The sequence below is a fragment of the Mytilus galloprovincialis genome, chromosome 1 (assembly GCF_965363235.1).
Source record: "Mytilus galloprovincialis chromosome 1, xbMytGall1.hap1.1, whole genome shotgun sequence".
In the NCBI taxonomy this organism is placed as follows: domain Eukaryota; kingdom Metazoa; phylum Mollusca; class Bivalvia; order Mytilida; family Mytilidae; genus Mytilus; species Mytilus galloprovincialis.
Genome location: NC_134838.1, coordinates 45,502,861 through 45,520,406, shown reverse-complemented (window position 1 = coordinate 45,520,406; position 17,546 = coordinate 45,502,861). Strand labels below are relative to the sequence as shown.

Below are 17,546 nucleotides of genomic sequence, written 5' to 3'. Positions count from 1 at the left end.
ACTTTGTATTTTTATACATCTGATGAGTTAAGCCTTTTTCAACTGATTTTTATAGTTCGTTCTTATGTTGTACTGTTATACCACTGTCCCAGATTAGGGGAGGGTTGGGTGTTAACTATTGTGTTTTCAATAATTTTGTTTATATTGTTTTCAGGTACATGTTACTGGTGGGTTTTGTTTATAGATAAGTAAAGACATTAGATTAGACATTAGACTTTGTGTTGAAGCCAAATATAGACATTTATCAATAGTAGCAGAGCTAATAATCAATAAAGATGGCAACAGCACCTAGTTACAAGAACCCATCAGGTTTAGGCAAAGATAAGAGTTATCAACAATGGAAAAATGAAATAAAAATGTGGCAACTCGTGACTGATCTGGATAAGAAGAGAGGTTTGGCTTAAGCTTTGTTGCTACAAGGAAAACCATGGGAAGTAGCCCTAGAAGTAGATCCCAGTGATTTAAATGTTGATGAAGGAGTAGATAAGCTGATAACCGAGTTGGACAAGCTTTTTGAGAAGGATAAGATAGACCAGGCTTATGCTGCTTATACTGTATTTGATCAGTTCCACAGAGGAGAGGATGTAAGCATGTCTGATTATATCATTGAATTTAAGCAAAGATATAATAAATGTAAGATAATGAAATGGGACTTCTAGACACAATTCTAGCTTTTAAATTTCTGGACAATGCTGGATTAATTCAAAGTAATCGTCAACTGGCATTAACTGCATGTTCTGACCTTAAATTCGACACAATGAAATCTGCTTTGAATAGGATATTTGCATCAAAATCTCAAAATGCTACTGGAGACCGAGAATCTATTGTAACTGTTAAAGAAGAATCAGCTTTTGTTAGTGATGGCTATTATCAGAGAAGTCGTAGTTCAAGAAGAAATTTTCCTCGTTTATCGAGCTGATAGATCAACCAACTTTAGTAGACTAAAAACTAAAATGTATCCAGTCTTAAATGGTAATGTCTCAAGATGTAAAATATGTGATTCCAAATTTCATTGGGTCAAGGATTGTCCTCACAAGCAGCTTGATGTAAATTTAGCAGAACATGAGAGTGATGAGTTAAACAAAACTGTAAATATCACATTATTTACTTCAGCATAAGAATATAAGCCTCTAACAGTGTTTGTCGCAGAAGCCTTCAATGCCGCAGTTATTAATACTGCATGTTCTAAGACAGTATGTGGTTCTAAATGGTTGTATGAATTTGTAGAATCACTTAATCCAGGTCTTGATCAAATTACTTGTTTTGAAAGTCATGTACCATTCAAATTTGGTGATGGAAAAATAGTATATTCATATCAGAAAGTGAAAATCCCAGCACTAATTGGATCAGTTAAGTGCTCAATTGAAACAGAAGTAGTGGATTGTGAAATACCTTTATTGTTAGTAAAACATCTCTGAAATGAGCAAGCACTATCCTAGATCTTAGCAATGACAAAGTTACCATGTTTGGACAGTTAGTGGATGTGAACCTAACTTCAAGTGGTCATTAGAGTATCAACATTAAAGACAAGCAATTTACAAACAGAAAGAACTAGAGGCTCTAAAGAGCCTGTGTCGCTCACCTTGGTCTTTGTGAATATTAAACAATGGACACAGATGGATTCATGACAAAATTGTGTTTTGGTGATGGTGATGTGTTTGTAGATCTTACTTTACTAAACATTCTTGCTGCTTACAATTATCTCTATCTATAAGAGTACTTTCTGTGGAAAATGTTATTGAAAATCTTCAAATTTTAAGAAAATTGTTACAAATTTACTATGAAGGGCCATAACTCCTTAGGGGGTCAATCGACTATTTTGGTCATAGTGACTTATTTTTAGTTCTTACTTTGCTGTTCATTATTGCTGTTTACAGTTTATCTCTATCTATAATAATATTCAAGATAACAAAAAAAACAGCAAAATTTCCTCAAAATTACCAATTCAGGGGCAGCAACCTAACAACCGATTATCCGATTCATCTGAAAATTTCAGGGCAGATAGATCGTGACCTGATCAACAATTTTACTTCCTGTCAGATTTGCTCTTAATGCTTTGGTTTTTGAGTTATAAGCCAAAAACTGCATTTTACCCCCATGTTCTATTTTTAGCCATGGCCGCCATCTTGGTTTGTTGGCCAAGTTACCCGACACATTTTTTTAACTAAATACCCCAATGATGATTATGGCTAAGTGTGGTTAAATTTGGCCCAGTAGTTTCAAAGGAGAAGATTTTTCTAAAAGATTACTAAGATTTACGAAAAATGGTTAAAAATTGACTATAAAGGACAATAACTCCTAAAGTGGTCAACTGACCATTTTGGTCATGTTCACTTATTTGTAGATCTTACTTTGCTGAACATTATTGCTGTTTACAGTTTATCTCTATCTATAATAATATTCAAGATAATAACCAAAAACAGCAAAATTTCCTTAAAATTATCAATTCAGGGGCAGCAACCCAACAACAGGTTGTTCGATTCATCTGAAAATTTCAGGGCAGATAGATCTTGACCTGATGAAAAATTTTATCCATGTCAGATTTGCTCTAAATGCTTTGGTTTTTGAGTTATAAGCCAAAAACTGCATTTTACCCCCTATGTTCTATTTTTAGCCATGGTGGCCATCTTGGTTGGTTGGCCGGGTCACGCCACACATTTTTTAAACTAGATACCCCAATGATGATTGTGGCCAAGTTTGGATTAATTTGTCCCAGTAGTTTCAGAGGAGAAGATTTTTGTAAAGGATAACTAAGATTTACTAAAAATGGTAAAAAATGGACTAAAAAGGGCAATAACTCCTAAAGGGGTCAACTGACCATTTCGGTCACGTTGACTTATTTGTAAATCTTACTTTGCTGAACATTATTGCTGTTTACAGTTTATCTCTATCTATAATAATATTCAAGATAATAACCAAAAACAGCAAAATTTCCTTAAAATTATCAATTCAGGGGCAGCAACCCAACAACAGGTTGTCCGATTCATCTGAAAATTTCAGGGCAGATAGATCTTGACCTGATAAACAATTTTACCCCATGTCAGATTTGCTCTAAATGCTTTGGTTTTGAGTTATAAGCCAAAAACTGCATTTTACCCCTATGTTCTATTTTTAGCCATGGCGGCCATCTTGGTTGGTTGGCCGGGTCACGCCACACATTTTTTAAACTAGATACCCCAATGATGATTGTGGCCAAGTTTGGTTTAATTTGGTCCAGTAGTTTCAGAGGAGAAGATTTTTGTAAAAGTTAACGACGACGGACGACGGACGCCGGACGACGGACGCAAAGTGATGGGAAAAGCTCACTTGGCCCTTCGGGCCAGGTGAGCTAAAAATGAAAGGGAGGAGGGTTTGTGTATTGATGCAAAATCATCTTTTAAGAAGAAAAAAGAGATTCTATTGAAGTTGCACAAGCAGTTTGGACATAAAATTGAGAAAGGAAATGGTGAATATGTCAAAGCGACAACCACCCGACCATAGAGCAAACAACAGCCGAAGGCAACCAATGGGTCTTCAATGTAGCGAGAATTCCCGCACCCGTAGGTGTCCTTCAGCTGGCCCCTAAAATATGCATAATAGTACAGTGATAATGGACGTCATACTAAACTCCGAATTATACACAAGAAACTAAAATTTAAAATCATACAAGACTAACAAAGGCCAGAGGCTCCTGACTTGGGACAGGCGCAAAATTGCGGCGGGGTTAAACATGTTTATGAGATCTCAACCCTCCCCCTATACCTCTAGCCAATGTAGAAAAGTAAAAGAATAACAATACGCACATTAAAATTCAGTTCAAGAGAAGTCCGAGTCTGATGTCAAAAGATGTAACAAAAGAAAATAAATAAAATGACAATAATACATAAATAACAACAGACTACTAGCAGTTAACTGACATGCCAGCTCCAGACCTCAATTAAACTGATTGAAAGATTATGTCTTCATCATATGAATATCAGGTACAATCCCTCCCGTTAGGGGTTTAGTATCATACTATCATAAAATATATGAGAAGAACATAACCCGTGTCATGCCAACAACTGTTTTTTTAGAAATAAATGTGTTTAGTTCCGATGCAAAGACCCTATCAGTGAATCAATGTTAAAGCCAAAATATGCAATCTTTAATGACCTGACAACAGTATCGTAACTATATCCCCTTTTAATAAGTCTATTTAAAGGTTTTGTTAGTTTCTGAGGAGAATACTGACATTTTTGTGCTTTATAAAGAATATTTCCATAAAATTTTGGATGTGAAATACCTGAACGTATAAGATGTCTGCATGTTGAGTTATATTTACGAATTATTTCCTTATACCGGTGATAAAATTTAGTAAATGTTTTGACCAGTTTGTGATATCGAAAACCCTGGTGTAATAATTTTTCAGTAATACATAAATTTCTCTCGCTAAAATCTAATACATTGTTACATACACGAGCGAATCGTACAAGTTGAGATATATAAACACCATAAGATGGTGACATGCATCATTAGATAAACTTTTATCCCTGTTGCAAAGTGCTGGTTCTGTTGATTCTGAAACAAAGACAATTCTTAAAGATATCTGCACAAAGTGTTTAATTTGCCATAAGTTTAAACATCCAAAAGCCAAACCAGTGGTTGCCTTTTCACATGCAAATGATTTCAATCAAATGGTGGCAATGGACCTTCATGAAATTGACCATAACTTTTATTATCTACATGTAATTGACTTATTCAGCAGATTAAGTGCAGCTGCTATCATCAGAAGAAAGGATTCTAAAGTTATTGTAGACAGGTTTATGCAGATATGGGTTGGCATTTATGGTGCACCTGAAGTTGGTGTTTATACAGATAATGGAGGTGAATTTAATTAACAGATATTTAGGGACATGGCAGAAAATTTGAATATGTCAGTAAAAACAACAGCTGGATACAGTCCATGGTCCAATGGTGTAGATGAAAGACACAATGCAACTCTAACAGAAACCATCAATAAAATTAGAGAGAGCTCTAATCTTTCATGGGAGCCCGCCGTCAGTTGGGCAGTCCATGATAAGAACAGTTTGTTGAATGTTTATGGCTAGTCCATATCAGATAGTTTTTGGAAGGAACCCAAACAAGCCATCGAATATAGTTAACAAGCCTCCTGCATTAGAAGGTACAACCATTTGTAATATTATGGGAAAACATCTAGTTGGCTTACACAAAGCTAGAAAAGCATTTATTTGGGGCTGAATCCTCTGAGAAAGTTAGACGGGCACTACGTAAGCAAATCCAGCCTTCAGGAGAAAAATTTTAAAATGGTGACAAAGTTTTCTTCCTTCGAGACAATCAATGGAAAGGACCTGGCTAGGTAATAGGCCAAGATAATGCAGTTGTTTTTGTAAGATATGGAGGTACATATGTGGGTGTACATGAAAGTAGAATAGAAAGAGACATTGATGTTGAAAGAAAACAAAAGATTACTCTTAAGCACACAGCAAAGTCAACTCATGTGCATAAAACGCAATCTGCAACCTGTGACTGAACCCGATCATGACCTAGTATACTATGAGAGTGATGATGAAGAGCCTTATCATAATGATAGTGACAATGATGAAAACCAAGAAAATGTTGAAGAATCTGCAGATGAGAGTGCTGATGATAGTGCATATCAAGATGATAGTCATGCTGGTAATGGTAGTTTGAATGGTGAAGATAGTCCTGAATCTAAAGGGACAGACAGCCTTGGAAAATCAGACAGAAAATGATATACATGAGGAAAGTATTGAACATAATGAGGAAAGTGTGGAACATAATGCTGAGGAGTCACAGGCAAATAATTATATGAAATTAAAGAAGGATCAAATAGTGAATTTTAAAATTACTGGTGAAAATGATACAAGAGAAGCAATAATTTTAGGCAGGGCAGGAAAGGCTACAACTGAGAAGAAGAGTTGGTACAATATAGAATACAATCAGCCAGAAAATATGAGAGGTGATCAGATATCAATTGATCTAAGAACAGTCAATGATTTGATAGTTGTTAACCAGTCAGATGAAGTGAATGAAGATGTACTTTTAAGTGATATTGATTTTACTGAGGCTAGAGAGGCAGAACTGGATAACTGGAAAAAGCATAATGTGTATGAAGAGGTTGTAGACAATGGTCAAAACTGTATCTCAACAAGGTGGGTTTATACTATGAAAGAATTAGAGAACGAATTTCATAGAAAAGCTAGATTGGTAGCAAAAGGTTTTGAAGAAGACAGCTGAACCTCAATGAGATACCAAAGAATTCTCCAACATGTGAAAAGCAGTCTCTAGGACTGATTTTATCAATTATAATGCTAGTAAAAGATGGTCAATTAATTCCGTGGATATTTAAACTGCTTTCCTCCAAGGAGAAAAAAATGCAAAGAGAATTCTTCTTGAGACCTCCTAAAGAAGCTAAAGCAGATGGTAAAGTCTAGCGTCTAAACAAATGTGTATATGGTCTTGCTGGTGCATCCTTAAAGTGGTATGAAAAAGTTAAAACAACACTGCTAGATTGTTGAGGAACAGTGTCAAAAATTGATTCAGCAGTATTTTATTGGTATGATACAAAAGGTTTGACTGGTGTCCTAGCAGTTCATGTAGATGACTTTCTTTGGGCAGGATCCAGTTCCTTTGAAGAAAGAGTTGTATCTAGAATTAGAGATATGTTCAAGGTAGGGAAAGAATCTTGTGAGTCTTTCAAATATTTGGGTCTTGATCTCAGCCAAGAAAATGAAATTATTGTTCTCAGCCAGAAAGACTATGTCAGAATGTTGAAGACTCTTATAATAGATAAAGACAGAGTTAAAACGTCTCCTCTTTCATCATCAGAGCAGACTCTATTTAGGTCAAAAATAGGACAATTATTGTGGTTAGCAAGACAGACATGTCCAGACATTGCATTTGATGTTGCTGCCATTTCATCAAAAATTAAAACTAGCACAACTGAAGATCTAAAAAAAGTCAATAAAATAATTAGGAAGGTGCAAAATGATCCTGTTTCACTGCAATTCCAGAATCTTTGACATAATGTGAAATTTATGATGTTCAGTGATGCTTCATTTGGAAATCTTCCAGAGGTGGAAGTCAAGGTGGTTATGTTGTCTTTTCGATGGACAATAATGGTAAAATAAACACCATCACTTGGCAGTCTAAGAAATTGAGAAGAGTTGTACGTAGTACTTTGGCTAGTGAAGCTTTGGCCTTAGCTGATGGTGTGGACTGTGTTATACCTTTGGCAGCTCTGTTTAAGAATTATTTGATGCATACTCCAGTAGATTGTTTCGTTGACAAAAAAGACCTTTATCATCCAATATACTCTGATAAACCTGTTGGAGAGAAAAGACTGAGGGTGGAAATCAATGCAATTAAGCAATTGCTTCAAGGTGGAGAGCTTAAAGAAGTTAAATGGATTCAAACTAATGAACAAATTGCCAATGTTCTTACAAAACATGGTGCTTCTGGACAAGACATCTTGCGTTGTTTTCAAAAAGGATTTTTGAATTCAAACCTTTTGTTATTGGTGTAACTGACAATAAAAAACAAGTGATAAGAAAAACTCACTTGACCTTTCAGGTCAGGTGAGCTAAAAAGAGAAGAAAGATCAGATAAATACTACATGATATTATGACATTCAATTGCCGCCCTTAATTTTCGTTATTACTGTATTTGGACTTCAACATTTCTAATGAAAAGAGAAAAGGATTAGATTGTTAACTAATGTGTTTTCTATAATTTTGTTTATATTATTTTCAGGTACATGTTACTGGTGGGTTTTGTTTATAGATTAATAAAGACAGTAGATTAGACATTAGACTTTGTGTTGAAGCCAAATATAGTCATTTATCATTGGGATCCCTCTAACATGTTTTACCCCTCCACATTCTCTATGTATGTGGCTGTCCAAAGTCAGGAGCCTGTAATTCTGTGGTTGTCTTTTGTTTATGGGTTACATATTTTTTTTTTTTTCATTTTATGTACATAAATTAGGCTGTTAGTTTCTCATTTGAATTGTTTTACATTGTCATTTTGGGGCCTTTTATAGCAGACTATAGGATATGGGCATTGCATATTGTTAAACAGACCATACAGTTGTTAATTTCTGTGTCATTTTGGTTTCTTGCAGAGAGTTGTCTCATTGGCAATCATACCACATCTTCTTATTTTATATTTGACCTATAATGGTTTACTTATACAAATTGTGACTTACATGAAGAGTTGTCTCATTGGCACTCATACCATATCTTCTAATATCATTTGATCTTTTGTAATGCCAAAATATAAGTAATTTATATCTTTCTTAAACAGGTTGGAAATATATGGAGGGTCTGAAGAACAATTGTACGGCACTCTAAATGCAAGCAAGAAAATTAAGAGACATAAAAATGGTCTATATTCAACTAAATCTGTTGATATATGATACTTTTTTGTTAATCTAGAAATCAAATAACATGTGTGAGACTTGTAGGGAAGATTTAAATTTTGGGTTTTAACACCACTTTAAAGCACTGCATTTAGGCTAATTCATGTCGCCAGTTTTTATTGGTGGAGGAAGCCGGAGTGCCCCGACCTAGTAAGAAAGAGGTTCCTGCTGTATCAAATTAATTTATCCAGTCAGCATAAAATGTCCTATGAATCTGTAACACACACATGTTAATTCCTTACAATGAAACTTTATACCAAATTAATACTTGTTTAAATAACTAAAAACAAAAGTACAAACAATGAGATGTCTTACTTGCTTCACTGGTCATGATTGAATTGATGTTGAAAGATTTTTATCAATATTCCATGCATGTTGCTCATTGTTAAAGATAGTATGGTGACCTAAAGTTGTTAATTTATGTTTCATTTTCAACTGTTGTGAAAAGTTGTCCCATTGGTAATCATACCATATCTCCTTTTTGATATCTATCTAAATGAGATCAAGGTCAGATGAACCCTGCCAGACAGATATGTACACCTTACAATCATTCTTAACACCAAATAAATTTAACTTGTTTTACTGTAACACTATCTGGAAACAGACCTAACCAGAAGACCTTAACAATGAAAAATGATGTCAAGATCAGAGAAACCCTTCCAGAATGACATCATACACCATACCATTCTGCACAAAATTAAAATTCCCCTATTACTTATATAACCTGTCTTTGAGAAACAGACCAAACCACAAAAATGTGAACAAGAGTGCACATGCTGAAATTTCTCTCCTTCTTTACTAATCATTGATATTAGGTTGATAGTCCTAAATATAAAGCCTTATTACAACTGTCACATAAACTTAACATTAACCAAGAAAATTAAACATTGACCAATGAACCATGAAAATGAGGTCAAGGTCAGATGAACCATGCCAGGCAGGCATGTACAGCGAACAATTCTTCCATACAACAAATATAGTTGACCCATTGCTAACAGTTTAAGAAAAACAGACCAAAACACAAAAAGTTACCAGAGCAATGAACTGTGAAAATAAGGTCAAGGTCAAATAAAACCTGCGCGACTGACATATAGATCATAAAGTATTTCCATACAGCAAATATAGTAGACCTATTGCATATACTATAAGAAAAAAAGACAAAAAATCAAAATCTGAACTTTGACCACTGAACCATGAAAATGAGGTCAAGGTCAGATGACACCTGCCAGCTAGACATGTACATCTTACAATTATCCCTTACACCAGACATAGTAGACCTATTGCATACAGTATAAGAAAAACAGACCGAAACACAAAAACTGAACTATAACCACTGAACCATGAAAATGAGGTCAACGTCAGATGACACCTGCCAGTTGGACATGTACACCTTACAGTCCTTCCATACACCGAATATACTAGACCTATTGCTTATAGTATCTGAGATATGGACTTGACCACCAAAACTTAACCTTGTTCACTGATCTGTGAAATAAGGTTGAGGTCAAGTGAAAACTGTCTGACGGGCATGAGGACCTTGCAAAGTACGCACATACCAAATATAGTTATCTTATTACTTATAATAAGAGAGAATTTAACATTACAAAAAATCATAATGTTTTTTCAAGTTAGTCATTGAACCATGAAAATAAGGTCAAGGACACTGGACATGTGACTGACTGAAACTTTGTAACATGAGGCATCCATATACAAAGTATGAAGCATCCAGGTCTTCCACCTTCTAAAATATAAAGCTTTTTAGAAGTTAGCTTAAATGCTGCCGCTGCCACCGCCGCTGGATCACTATCCCAATGTCAAGCTTTCTGTGACAAAAGTCGTAGGCAAACAAAAATGAACACTGAAAACGTGGTCAAGGTCAGATGAACCCTGCCAAACCAGCAGGTACACCATACAATAAGTCTTTTAATTCTATTAATAGCTTGTTTTTAAATTAATTACTGGAAGTTGTTTTAACAGTTTACCAGCTAATCTTACTTGATGGTTTAAAATTGGCAATTTTTAGAGGATACCCCAATTTTAAATAGTTTCTACTTATAATTGCTAAATATAATGGAAATATAAAGTGCTTGCACTATTATACTGTCAAAAATGAAGGTGATTCAAAGGGAAATCTGAGCATACATGTAATGTGCAATTTTTCAAAGACATTTCTCTTTAAAGCTGGATTATGAATATTTTCAATAGCATATTATTTTTTAAGTCTGCAAAAAGAGAGTCAAAAAACATGGCCACAATTATTTTGGTAAATAATTAAAAAATCAATTTCTTCAGACTATTCTGTATCAGACCGGACCTACCTTCTACTCATGTTGTTAAAAACAAATTATTTTTTAATTCATCCAAAAAAAATTATCAAATACAGTTGAATATCTTTTAAAATCAGTGAAGGAAAAAGTTTTTACGATCTACATTAAATCACCTTTAATAATGATTGAATACAAAAAACGGCTAATTAACTCTTGAAAAGTTGGGTTCTATAGCTGGTTTTTTTTCCAATCGTAACTTAACCTTGACTTAACATTAATTTGTTAAAATTATGATAATTTATCTGTTTATTCAAGTGTCAAAATTTGAAATAAAGAATAATCATAATCTGTTTTACAACATTTATCTTTTCTATATTTCATTTTTTATTGTGATTTAACTTTTGTATTATAAGCGTGAATTTGCTTTTTTTTTTTTTTAGGTTTCAAGTTTTTCATTATTTTCTGAATGTGACCCTAATAAAAAAAAATATAATATTTGAATTTCAGATTAATGTGTTATTACACAAAAGACTAATAACATGTCTTGAATCATTTAAATATCTGTATTGGATAGTAATAACCATGAACCATATAAATATTACAGTTCTGAATAAGTTTGCCAAATGTTGGTCAAAGCATTAAATTTTCAGCTAAAATTTTCACTTGATTACTTTACAGAAAGTAACCTGTAATATTTAGTTATGCATTTCCAGATCTATTAAAATTAATTCAGAATCTCTTTGGGTTCATTTCTGAACCCTAAAACTGCTTTTAAAAGGCGATAAAAGTGCATTAAAAACTGTACTTTAAATTTGGTATATGTATACATTGTATCCCTGATATGCTTAGTCATTCCTTAAGCCATTCAAAACATTGATAAGTCACACATTTAGTTTGCAGAAGGCTTAAAAAGATTGTTTACTTTTATTGAAAAAGATCAACAAATATAAAATATTGATATATGCAGACACTAAAGTCAGAAATAGGTCTTCACATATATATCATTATTTATATCAATGAGATTAAAAGTCAAATAACCTGCAACAAAGGACAAGGTTCACTAATGGCACAAAATGGCCTAAAATATCAACTTTATCATAAAACACCAAAAAGGTCTCAATTTGGTTCGTAAATGGGTCTATTTCAAAAGTATAAATGCTAAATATATCAGTTCTTTTCATAAGACTACAAGATATTCGCCAAAGTAAGCCCATTTTGGACATATTGTCAAAATATGATGATTTTGTGCATTTTTCAGACCTAAAAGCTTTTGAAACACCTTGGCCGCAACCTACGATCCAGAATGTGTTGTAACCAAAAGATTCCAATTTTGATATAGATTTCATCAATATAAAAACTTTTTGGATCGTAGATGGAGGCCAAGGTTAATTATGCCAAAAACAATTAAAATTATTGACAAAAAGTACCAAAATTGACCTTTTAATACAAATTATGTTCATTTAAGGGGTCATTGCTCCATAAATAGTAAAGGAAAGTGCTAGAAAAAATATTTTTGTCTTAGTAGTATTATCACAAGTATTTCTATGTGACATTTGTAATTGTTTGCTCCAATTTAAAAAAACATAAAAAAATCAGGGCCAATTTTAATCCTTCGTGAACCTTCTCCTTTGATTATAATGTTTGTATCATGTACAGAATACTAATAAAGTTGTCTTACAAAACAATTTCTAAAATATGGGCATATGGCTTACAAAATGGTCAGTTCAAGCGCAATTTTCTGTATTGTTTTTGTGCCAATGACATTGCCCTAGGCACCAAAATATGTTGGTCAATAAATTTTCTGCAGCAGTCCCTAAAGTGTTTTTGTTATAAGACTTTCTAAATTTTGAAGAGTCAAAAGCTGAGTTCAAGATCTGACTTAAACAATACCTTAAGTGTTCAATTGCTTTTATACATTACTTTTCAATAACTGCAAGCTTTCACATCATGCTTTTTTGTATAGATAATAAATGTCTATATAATGTGGCATATCTAGAAATAACATATTTCTGTGGGATTATTGTTGTCATTCATAATTTTTTAATAATGTGAAATAAAGATATTTTCAATTACTTTTAGTGTATGTTGCCTCACAGAAATATTTTTTCCAAAATATGAAATTTGTAGATTTCTGTGGCTAATCTTCCACTTGGCATAAGAAGATGACCTCCCACTAGGACTAGGGAGATTTCAGGCTTTGAATGTTGAAAAAGTTTGAGGCTGAAGTACTGAGTTTAGATATAAATATCAGTATTATTGTATGTATTGCTACAGTATAACTTAAAAGCTATTTAGATAAATTTTGATATGCAATGATATGATAAAACAGTAAAAGGAAATAATTAGGAAATGTCAATTATTTTTTAACCCCAGATGGAAATGTCATGTCAAGGTCCGTTTCCTGACCATTTCTGTAATGTCAAGGCAGATTATTTTTTTTTTAAAAGTTATATAAATATTTGCAATTCTCTTGGGTCATCAATATTTCATGAAGTAAAATATAGTAAATAAGCTTTTGTTTTCATCTGTTTCATAGACTAGCTCACTACAAATAACAAGTCTAAAGCAAAAAGCATTATTTCAGAAGACAAATGACTATCTACTTTATAAGTCTAGAGCAAAAAGCATTATTTAAGGAGATAATCATATAATTATCAATCAAGATTAGTGATACTGTAAATGTGGCTATTTTTGTTTAATCTCATCACTTTAAATGTGGGAAAATATTTCTCACATGAAAAAATTGGTCTGAATTAAGGGCACAATCTGACCTTCAATCAATTTGACCTTTTATATAAAAGGTAAATGCATGAAAATACTGAAAATTTCCACATGTTTTTCTAAATTCTATAATTGTAAGTGTAGTACAAAATTGGATTATTTTTTCATTAATTAAAATCTTCAAAGGACATTTTGAACATTAGTTTTTTGGTAATGTCTCATTTGTCAACTCAAAGACTATGGACACTGTATGGAAAATCTTGTATCACAGTAGAGCTTAGAAATAAGGACTGTGTCAACTTAGCATCTGATCATAGATATATTAGAATACATAATTCAGAATCAAAGAGTTTTGAAACTAAATTGACTAAGCAGCCCACATTGGCAAACTGCAAAGATCAAAGGCCATATAAAGAAGATCTTTCTTCTGTGTGAAGCAAATAAAATAATGGCTTTAACTTGAGACTCAATCACTTTCAATCAGAAATTTAGCCTTATTAATCAGGGGCAATATTCTTCATAAGCTAGGGATGATACATGTATCTTAATAATTTTTTTGGGGATCCTACTTAGGCATGTAAGGGGTGACATTTTATAATTAAATTTATTTATGGTTCTAATTCCTTGAGTCGAGTGTTATATATTGTGATGTTATATAAAAATTCTAAACATTACCTGTCATGGCTGATAAGCAGTTATCATGCATAACCTGTATTTTGCATGGCACCAAATTCTGAAATTAAAACATGCAAAATGTTATCTAGGGAAAAACATGCATTTCTAAGTATTAGCATGATTAGTAGATAAAATATATGACTTTCAGAGTTTAAATCAAACATTCAACTTCTAAAACTCATACCATAAATGGGATTATTTATTGTCTTCTATGAACTGTACAAACCATTAATAAAACATATCTATGTATAAATCCTGTTGCTACAGCAATCCAATTTAATAGTGTGCCTGGGTAGATGTTATAGCTATTAGCAGAGTTTTCACTAACTCTAAGCTTAGAAGCAGAATTCAGATTTACCAGTTAATTGCAAGCTTAAATCATATAAGGGAAGACTTAAGAGATCAAAGAAGAATGAATTGTTCATATATTTGATTAAATATCAAGTCAGTTTGTGGAAGAGGTTTAACCTTAAAACTTATTAACATTAGTTATTATGCATTAAATTCATGCAATATCACAGTGGAAGTTATTTTGATGGAAAAGCCAGATTGTCTAAGTACTCTGAGATTTTTAAGTTTTTGACGAATCTCAAGTATCAATGGCATTATGGGTATTAAGGATAAATATACAAATACAATTTAATAATGCAGCATTTTCTCAGCAAGAAAATGAAGATGTGGAAAAATGCTCATTGGTGATGACTTGCCAGTATATTTTAACAGTTTTCACCGATGACGTAATGTAGGATCGCTATGTCTCGCTTTTTCAACTAAAGTCGAAGGCTCAACAAAAATGAAGTTACAGTTATAGAATGTCTTTTTCTAAGCAAATACTACCAATATATATATACATAAACATTATGGAATCTGATGTTCAGTAGTTGTAGTTTGTTGATGTGTTTCTCATTTCTAGTTTTTTATATAAATTAGAAGACCATTCCCCTTTGAATGAATGGTTTTATACTAAACAATTTTTGGGGCCCTTTATAATTAGCTTGCTGTTTGATGTGAGTCTAGGCTCCTTGTTGAAGACTGTACTTTGACCTATAATGGTTTACTTTTACAAATTGCGACTTGAATGGAGAGTTGTCCTTTTTGCACTAAATTGTATCTATAAATATAAACATTGCCTTGAAATACAATCATTTAACCTCAAATCTAGCAAGTTTTGGTTTTTAAATTACTTTAACAAAGTCCTACTGTTCCCAGAATAATGACAAAATCATACAGACAAATTATAGCTGTTTCAATCTTCCACATCAATGTCCCCAACCTGTCACACAAGATTTATGAGTAACATTTATTTCCATTATCTCATCTTTAAAGGAAAAATAAATGTGCATATAATTTTATTATGGCTTATTTTACATGAACCAAAATGCCATATATAGATATAAGAAGATGTGGTATGAGTGCCAATGAGACAACTCTCCATCTAAGTCACAATTTGTAAAAGACTCTATTATAGGTCAAAGAACTTATATAACAGGCTATTATTGGAACTTGGAATTATTTTTAATTATGGAATTTGCATAATTTCTTGTGCTTAAAATTTTTAATAAATTGCACAAGAAATTATGCAAATTCCATAATCAAAAATAATTCTAAGTTCAAATAATAGCCTGTTTTATATATATGTACCGGTATAACAAGTCTTACTTGAAAACTACATTCAAACCTATGATTGCGTTGGATAAAAACCACAATTTTTTCTTTGTAGAAGGGTCTAAAATTTCTAAATACAACACAAACAACATTTTCCAAAAGACCGAAAAAGTGAAAAAGTATATTTTAACAAAACGCATTTAACTAACAGGTCGAACAACTGATGTTCTTTAAACCCTGCTGATTGCCATTGGCAATTGCCAAATAAATTGATCACAAGACGTAACAAAATGGATCTTAATATTAATAATATATATAGCATGTACTGTATTACGACGTAACATTAAAACTGACATTGAAAGGTAACACCTGACCACGGAAAGCTTTATTATTGTGAAGCCTATGTGGTTTTGTGGTCAGGGTAGCACGTCGAATACAGTGTCAGGCGATTTGATGTCAAGATATCTCAGTAGCACAAGTTTGAATCCCAGCAAAGGAACAACAAACTAGTGGCTCTCAAGAGCCTGTGTCGTTCACCTTGGTCTTTGTGCATATTAAACAATGGACACAGATAAATTCACGACAAAATTGTGTTTTGGTTATGGTGACGTGTATGTAGATCTTACTGTACTGAACATTCTTGTTGCTACAATTATCTCTATTTATAATGATCTTGGCCCAGTAATTACAGTGGAAAATATTTTTTTTAAATTTACCAAAATTTATGAAAAATGTTAAAAATTGACAATAAAGGGCAATAACTCCTTAAGGGGTCAATTGACAATTTTGGTCATGTTGTCTTATTTGTAGATCTTATTTTGCTGAACATTATTGCTGTTTACAGTTTATCTCTATCTATATAAATATTCAAGATAATTACCAAAAAACGGCAAAATTTTCTTAAAATTACCAATTCAGGGGCAGCAACCCAACAACGGGTTGTCCGATTCATCTGAAAATGTCATGGCAGATAGATCTTTACCTGATAAACAATTTTAATCGTTGTCAGATTTGCCCTAAATGCTTTGGTTTTTGAGTTTTAAGCCAAAAACTGCATTTTACACCTATGTTCTATTTTTAGACATGGCGGCCAGCTGGGTTGATTGGCCGGGTCACCGGACTCATTTTTTAACTAAATACTCTAATGATGATTGTGGCCAAGTTTGGAATAATTTGGCCCAGTAGTTTCAGAGGAGAAGATTTTTGTAAAAGATAACTAAGATTTACGAAAAATGGTTAAAAATTGACTATAAAGAGCAATAACTCCTAAAGGGGTCAACTGACCATTTCGGTCATGTTGACTTACTTGTAAATCTTACTTTGCTGAACATTATTGCTGTTTACAGTTTATCTCTATCTATAATAATATTCAAGATAATAACCAAAAACAGCAAAATTTCCTTAAAATTACCAATTCAGGGGCAGCAACCTAATAACAGGTTGTACGATTCATCTGAAAATTTCAGGATAGATAGATCTTGACCTAATACACAATTTTACTCCCTGTCAGATTTGCTCTAAATGCTTTGGTTTTTGAGTTATAAGCCAAAAACTGCATTTTACCCAAATGTTCTATTTTTAGCCATGGCGGCCATCTTGGTTGGATGGCCAAGTCACCGGACACATTTTTTAAACTAGATACCCCAAAGATGATTTTGGCCAAGTTTGAATTAATTTGGCCCAGTAGTTTCAGAGGAGAAGATTTTTGTAAAAGATTACTAAGTTTTACGAAAAATGGTTAAAAATTGACTACAAAGGGCAATAACTCCTAAAGGGGTCAACTGACCATGTTGATCATGCCGACTTATTTGTAGATCTAGTTTTGTTGAACATTATTGCTGTTTACAGTTTATCTCTGT

The 17,546-nt window shown here is 32.9% G+C and overlaps 1 protein-coding gene across 4 annotated transcripts in view; it reads right to left on the bottom strand.

Moving 5' to 3' along the window:
• Positions 1–17,546, bottom strand: part of LOC143075756 (uncharacterized) — a 95,077-nt gene that overhangs the window by 54,104 nt on the left and 23,427 nt on the right. For 3 of the 4 annotated variants that reach the window (XM_076251323.1, XM_076251327.1, XM_076251333.1), the window contains exon 2: positions 14,083–14,140. The exons of the other annotated variant lie outside the window; for it this stretch is intronic. In XM_076251323.1, the coding sequence (XP_076107438.1) occupies positions 14,083–14,140 (58 nt within the window). The remainder of the gene's footprint in view (positions 1–14,082; positions 14,141–17,546) is intronic. 4 annotated transcript variants of the gene reach the window in all.